The 7,901-nt window shown below is 33.9% G+C and overlaps 1 protein-coding gene across 1 annotated transcript; it reads left to right on the plus strand.

Annotated features, from left to right (window-relative positions):
• Window positions 1-1,543: 1,543 nt before the first annotated feature.
• On the plus strand, window positions 1,544-2,416 carry LOC132314116 (uncharacterized). The gene has a single exon (XM_059813016.1). It carries the CDS (start codon window positions 1,544-1,546, stop codon window positions 2,414-2,416), a length of 873 nt encoding a protein of 290 aa, XP_059668999.1.
• Window positions 2,417-7,901: the final 5,485 nt, after the last annotated feature.

A 7,901-nucleotide genomic window follows, 5' to 3' on the forward strand; every position in this document is an offset into this window, starting at 1 on the left:
ACTGATTTTTGTGTCCGTAATTGCAATTGAGATACATAACAAACTGGAAAAACTGGATTTAAAGTAAACATCAAATGAATGTTGAAAAGTTAGGTAGTTGCAAACCGATATCCATAAAGGTTATCCACCTGCTCAGATTTAATTAATAATCATGGACTCGAATATATAACATTGAAGATAAATTAACTCTTGAATGAAATAGGGATATTTCATGAATATATATTTATTGAAGAATGATGATGAAAAACTTAGCTAGACTTGAGAGAAAAAAATGGTTGGCTAAAAGTTCAAAAAACGAATTTTTGTTGTCATGCATAATATTTAGGGAAATTAAAATATATATATATATATATTTGTTGTTTGGGAACAATTTTCGGAAAAAAAAAAAAAAAAAAAAACTACTTGAAATCATTAGCATGAGTTATGGAATTTAAGCAAACATTTACAAAAAATTCAAAGAGCAAAAACACAACGGCAAAGAAAAGAAGAATACTAAGAAAGCTCAAATGTAAAATTCTAAAGCATTTAAAATCAAATGCAAGGAGTGACCAAAAAAGCATCAAATACAGGAGGACGTTTAAAACACAAGAAATACTACAATTTATAAAGACAGAGAACCGATGACAATCAGATTCGCGCTTCTTTTCATTATCTTAAGGCTCCCTTAAAGTTAAACCTTCCCTAGGTCTTACGTTTTTCTTACATTAAACAAAAGGAATAGACTGCCATCCTAAATTCACCATGGCAAACTGGCTTGCCTACCCAAATCACAAAACCCTACCATGCATAGACATATAAGAAGAGTTTCCCTTTAAAAGAGGATGCATTCGATGTATGTATGTTAAGATTAAAATCCTCTGTTGCGCTATCGTGCATTTGTCTGAGCTATTGAAGAGAATGTCGGGATGCACGTTAGGAAAATGTTGGGACGTTTGGCCTTGCATCCCAACATTTTTCTCACCGGCTACGACAGCTGCACTCAACTTTTCAAAAATTGCATTTTTTGTGTGCATAATTCTCTAAAATTTTAAATTTCCCCCCTCAATTTTAAAAATTTTCATTTTGTATGTTTAAATCTTTAAAAAATAAAAAATTCGCCCCCTAAACTTTAAAAAGTTTCATTTTTGTATTTATAATTTTGTAAAATTTTTAAATTACCTTGCTTTAAAATTTTTTACTACATTTTGCCCCCAAACATAATTTCTGGCTTCATCCCTGAATACACTGTAGCCTAAGAGAGGATTTTGAACCATGTATGTTGACCCCACTGGTAGTTGAGTTAGCATAAGAACTCTGGGCGCCACCCGAAGATGTTGAGTTCAACTCTAGGTGGTAAGTCTCTACCCTAGGCTTGCTTGATACCCGTAGTTTGAGGGAATTAATTGTAGTATCCAAAAGGAAAAGTCCACCCCCAAAAGGCAGGAACACACTCCATTACTTGAGACAAAAGTGTGCATATGGAAAGAGAAACACACAATAAGTCAAACTACATTCAGGCTCACTAAGTTGGAGGAAAATTCTCCAACTTAGGCACCTAGCCAGAATGCTCATCAAGCATAGGATTGGCAATGGATCCCAAACTTCATTCTGGTGGGACAATTGGACAACAATAGGGCCTCTCAACTTTAGATTTCCACACACTCTTCTAACTGAGGCTGGGTTTAATGATGGAACCACTGCCAATTCCTTTATTGTTGATAATACATGGTCTTTCCCACTTTCTTTAACCTCTGCCATACCCGAATTGCTCTCCTTACCACCACCATGCCCCTCTAGAAATGACTCAAAGAAGTGGATTGCATCTCCAAATGGGCAGTATTCTTTCAAGCATACACTACAGCACCTTATAGGGGATCTCTCATCAGTACAGTGGCACAATTTGGTGTGGGATTCTCCAATCATACCAAGAATGAGATTTAACCTTTGGATGGCGGTTCAATCAAGGTTGCCTACCCTGGACAACAAAGCTATGGCCAGACATCAAAACATTTGTGCTCTTTGCAACAATTCAACTGAATCTCATGATCATTTGTTTTTCAACTGCTCCTTTATCTCACCAATTTGGAGGTTCATCACTTACAAATGTCAATTGGTCATCCCAACGGCAAATTGGGAAGTGCTTGTTCTACAGATCAGCAACAATTGGAAGTCAAACACCCCTTCAAACATGCTTCGAAAATTGGCTCTCTCCTCAGTTGTGTATCATACCTGGGAAGAGAGAAATGCTAGGATTTACAAAGGAGAAAAGTCATCTCAACGAGTTGTCTGCTCCAAAATCTGTTCCACCATCTCTGCCATTCTCAAATTAAGGGTTCTTAGAAATTGCTCAACAACTTCAAAGATCCTCAAGGACTGGAATCTCTCCCCATCATGTTGTCGTCCTCCCCTCCGGCCGCCTCCAAGACTGCGGGATTAGCTTCCTTCGCACAGATGTGCAGCTCCAATGCCATTACCGGAATGCTCTCTAACTACCATTAACGGTTTGGTACTGCGACTGGTTGTTAGCTTGTTCTCTCAATTGGATTTGGTTTGGGCTAGTCCCTTGTTGTATTTGCCTTTGGGCCTATTGTCTCTCACTTGTAATGGCCGAAGGCCCACTATTGTAAATATTATTTTTAATTTATGACAGTAGCTTAAAATTTCGAAAAAAAAAAAAAAAAAAAAAAAAATCTATGACACACAAAGTATGTACATGCAGGGGCTGAACCAAGATCATGAGGTTGGGGGCGCCAAAATGATAAACAACATTACCTAGTTAGAACATTTGAAAAAAAAAAAATTAATCGTAGGTAAAAAAATTTACTATTTATTATATTCATACAAAAATATATCTATCTAAACTTTTCCCAATTTATTTAAATAAAAAAACTAGTTATTTAAAGAAATTTATTATTAAAAAATTCAATTAAATAACTCTCTTTATTTACCGAAAAGAAAAAAAAAACAAAATTAACTTCTTTTTTTAAAAAAAAAAAAAAAAAAGTAACAATTGAAAATCTAACAAAACAATAACAATGATAAAAATTAAAAAAAAAATAAATAAATAAAAAAAAACACAAACAAATTAATAAATTAAGAATTTAGATTCTTAAATCATCGATTTTTGTTGATATTCAAAACTTGAAATGAAAATTTTGTTCTAGATTTTGTAAAAATTAATTTCTTATAGAATTCTTATAAAAGCATTCCAATAAAAATAAATAAAATGAAAAAAAAAAAAAAAAAGTAATGGAAAGAATCATGTATGAGATGGAATTTTAGGATAATAAGATTATGTAAAAAATCTTGCTTGAGTTGGAATGATTTTAAGATAGTCACATTAGTGAAAGAACGGTATTTGAGTTGAAATTTTAAGATAGCTACATTAAATTTTTATATGAATCAGTTTTTATCGGGGATCTATAGTCATCAATTAAATCACTTTCTTTTAGTTTATATATAAACTATCTTTTGTTAAATGCTAATTAAAAGAAAAAAAAATTTCTTAGGGTGGCCATGTATAGATTTTATACCATATATGCTATACTATTTTATTTTTACCTATACTAAAAAAAATTTCAAAAGATTAGGGGGGCCATGGCCCCCACCAGCCCCCCCTTCCCTCCACCCTTGTGTACATGTGAGCATGGTGGCGGTGGTAGTGGTGGTGTGTGTGAATGTAACAAGGGAAGAGATACAGATTTAGGAATCCAGAAAAAGAATTAAGCTCAAAAACCTAGCATCTTACACATTCTATGCATCGACTACACTGCGCAATAATAATTTTCAGGACGATTCATTTTTATTAGTTGAATCATATTTAAATCGTAGTCGACTATGATATAGCCTGTTGACCTTAAGGATTTCATCCAATGACAATCTAGGTGTTTTGATGATAACAAACCATTAATGGTGTTTAAGGACTAATGTTTACATTGAGTGTTATATAGATTATTCACATTCAAAGAATGACCTCAATGAAGCACTAAAGATCATTCAAAGTATTCCATTATTCAAGATCACATCAAGGAAAGAAATGGATACAATGAAGACCTGAAGTTGCAAGGAACAAAATGCAATGTCCAAAGATAGCTTGAACTTCAATGAGCAAGAAAGCAACTCAAAGGAAGAAAGAAAGCAATACTACCTCAAGCCTAAACGATCATGGACAATGCATGAAGAAAAGGGGTAGATAGGATGGTGAGTGTTTTGGATTCAATGTCAAAGTATTTATGAATCCATTTGAAGCTCATCTCTATAGGATCATGCATATTATCATCATTCACATATTCCTATATCCTTAGTAATAGACTTTGCACTTCATTCATAGATATTGTCATATGAAGTCTTTGCTAAGAAAGGGTTAGTTCAAGCTTGTATAAGCTTTGAAAGAACTCACAACTTAAGCTAGAAATGCTAGGACCATGCACATTAATCATAAGATTTACTTTGGTGTCTAGAAAGAAAAGGAAAAGGCATTGAACTTAATATTTCATCTTTAAAGCCTTTGTTGCCATAATTTAGTAAATGACTCTAGGACACAATGCACTTGAAATTTATCATCTCCATATGTCCCTAGACTCTTAGAAATAGGTCTTGAACAAAATTGAATCATTCATCAAAGTCCTAGGTGCTAGAAAGATGGATATCTCAAAAGAAGCTATTTTCAGCCTAGAAAATTTCAGACCAGCTTGCACTAAAACTGCTATAACTATTTGTGTAGTTGGAATTTTTACACAAGGTCAGTGGCATTGGAAAGCTGACTTCGAGCCCTTGAGTTTAGACTCAAATTTCACCTAAATTGGATTAAAAATGACTGAGATATGAGCTTCACAAAATACATAATTCTGCTCTGCGAAAATTCTGACCAGGTTGCACTTAAATAGCCATAACTTCTTCTGTGTTTGGAATTTTTGAGCAAGGCCAGTGGATTTAGAAAGCTGACTTCAAGGCAATAAATTTAGACTTAAATTTCACCTCATTTGGAGTTTCATGGACTGAGTTATGTCCATTTGAAGTCATGCCATTTTCTGTCAAAATCCAAAACAAGGTGTTGCCTCCATGAAAACTAAAGCAAGCACATTTTAAATTGGAGCCGCCTCCCATTTTTATTGGAGCCGCCTCCCAATTATTGGAGCCGCCTCCCATTTATTGGAGCCGCCTCTCATTTTTATAGGAGCCGCCTCTTTGCACTCCAGTAGCCAAAACTTATGTCGTAGAATGCATTTCATGGATTGGAGCCGCCTCCCAGTTATTAGAGCCGCCTCCCATTTATTGGAGCCTCCTCCAATATTTTGTAGAGCCGGCTCTTCTAAGATATTTGAATCTACAACGGCACTTTTCTGCATTTAAGTCTTCCAACTACTTCTAACAGACATATTAAGCTACGGCTGTCTATATAAGGAAGGCTCATTTTGCTGAAGCATACAGACCACCATTTTTGAGAGACATAATATTACATTTCAAGAGATCTTTTGTTCTCTCATCTTCTCTTCTCTCTCATTTCACTCTTATTCTATTTTGAGAGATTTAATTAAGCATTAAAAGGGCTTTTGCTCTTGCTTTAATCTTCATAGAGTTTTTTGCTCTATTATTCACTTGAGAGATTATAAAAGCTTACATTCTTCACTTATATCATCTTCTCTCATTCATATCATTTATAGAGTTTGAGTTTCACTTATATTCATATATACTCTAGTTGAGAGCTAAAGTTTGTACATCAATCTTTGAGAGATTTTTCTTGTAAGCTTGCACTTGTATATCTATCTTGAGAGAGATTTAATCTTGTATTTCAATTACAATCTTTTCTACAAACTTGTAAGGGTTGGTGTGACCCAAAAGAAGCCTAGGAGAAGGGTGTTCTCCTAGCAAGGAAAAGAAGCAAGGTCTTGCTTCATGTAAAGGTTTGCTCTCCACCCGCAAGGAGAAGCTATATTGGATTGGGAAGTCTCAAGAGGGATCTTGAGCCGAGGAGTAGGAGTTTCCGAACCTCGCAAAAATCGCCGTGTTGTTGTTTGCAATTTCTCTTCCCTTATCTCTCTTATAATTATGCTTTAATTGCTTATTCCATATCTTGATCTCATATCTTGATTATTGCATAATTACTTAAATTGTTAAATAGAAATTGTATTTCTATATATTGCGAAAATTATCTATTGTTTGGCATTGACTCTATTCACCCCCCCTCTAGAGTCAATTCTTGGGCAACAATTGGTATCAGAGCCTAACTCTAATTAATGGACTTAATCGTCTTAGAGTACGATCATGGCCAACAATGGTAGTATCACCCACTTAGAAGGACAACCCAATGATCTACCTCCTTGTTTTGATGGAAATGATTATATCTATTGGAAAATTAGAATGAAAGCCTTTCTAAGAAGTATTGATATTGATTTATGGAAAGTTATTGAAATTGGTGATCATATCCCAACCAAAGTTATTGAAGGGAATGAAAATCCTAAATCAAAAAGTGAATGGGATGAAAATGATCATAGATTAGTTCAATGTAATGCTTTAGCCACATGTTATCTTTATTGTGCATTAATCAAAAATGAGTTCAACAAGATTATCTTTTGTAAAACGGCTAAAGAAATTTGGAACTCACTTGAATTAGCATATGGAGGATCAATTCGTGGTAAGGAATCATATATGCCTATGCTTATTGAAAAAGACGTGTCTTCCATCATAAATGAAAATGAATCAAGTAGTGAGATGCATTCTAGTTCTACTAACATTACTAATCATTTGAACTTTCTTAGTAGAACTTACTCTTATTCCTATAGTGAAGAAAATGAAGCAATGCAAAAGAAGAGTATAGACCTCCAAGCTTCTAGCAAAGAAGTAAGTTGCATAAAAGAGGTGGTTAATCTTTGTCTCATGGCCGACAAAGATGAGGTAAATTCTAACCATGATGATTTTGATGTAAATATTTCCTATAATGAGTTAGTGGATGAGCACAATGAATTACTTGATGCATTTAAAGAATTACAAGGTGTGTTAGAAAACATGCTTGTGAAATGTGCTTCCTTTAAAAAGGAAAACCATGATCTCCTTCAAAGACATGAAAAAGTTCAAATGGAAAATGACTTTTTGAAAAAGGAAAATCATCATCTTGTGCAAAAATTAGAAAAGATTCAATTTGAAAATGAGTCATTGAAAAATGAAATGAAATGTGTATTTTCTAAAGAATCTTCATCAATTGATCTTATTCCTGAAAATGAGTCTTTAAAGAAAATAATTCATGATCAAAATGACATGTTAGCAAAGCTTACCAAAGGAAAAGAGAATTTGAGTACTATACTTAGAAATCAAAGAGATGTCTTTTTTAAAAATGAGATACAATATAATCCTCACACTAAAGATGCATGTTTGTTAAGAATAAAAAGGCCTTTGTATGATCATTTTGTCAAGAGTGGTCCCCAAACCTCTAAATGCAATTATTGTAAAAGATTAGGACATAAGATTCATGATTGTCCATTTAGAAAGAAGTTGAGGTCAAAGAAGATTTGGGTTCCAAAAGGAACTTATGTTCCATTGCCTAACTTATATGGACCCAAGAAAATTTGGGTACCAAAAGAAGAATATGCAACCCTTTCTTATAGGGTTACTTAAGGGCATCAATTAAGGATTATGAAGGAAGCATCACTCTTGGGAACAACTTCAAGGGCAAGGACAAGTGGATTCTCAAGTTGGTGCCTAGAGCACAAAAGAAATATTATGCCAAGAATTTCTCAATCACAAAATGGAAAGGATGCATCACATTGAGAAACAACTCCCAAGCTAATTAAGTTAGCACCATGGGTAAAGAATTTCTTTCTTATTAATGTGCTTTTATATGAAGAATTCAATCGTGAAATTCTAAGCATGACATTCTTAATATGCTACTAGTTGCTAATAGATGTAAAAATGTACATGTTATAGAT

This window comes from Cornus florida, unplaced genomic scaffold (genome assembly GCF_030987335.1).
Source record: "Cornus florida cultivar Cherokee Brave unplaced genomic scaffold, ASM3098733v1 CherokeeBrave_3.0.0_Hap2_Chr06, whole genome shotgun sequence".
Classification (NCBI taxonomy): Eukaryota; Viridiplantae; Streptophyta; class Magnoliopsida; order Cornales; family Cornaceae; genus Cornus; species Cornus florida.

Excerpts from the sequence above, each read along its gene's own strand:
- LOC132314116 (XM_059813016.1), top strand. The coding sequence starts at position 1,544 with ATGCTCATCAAGCATAGGATTGGCAATGGATCCCAAACTTCATTCTGG.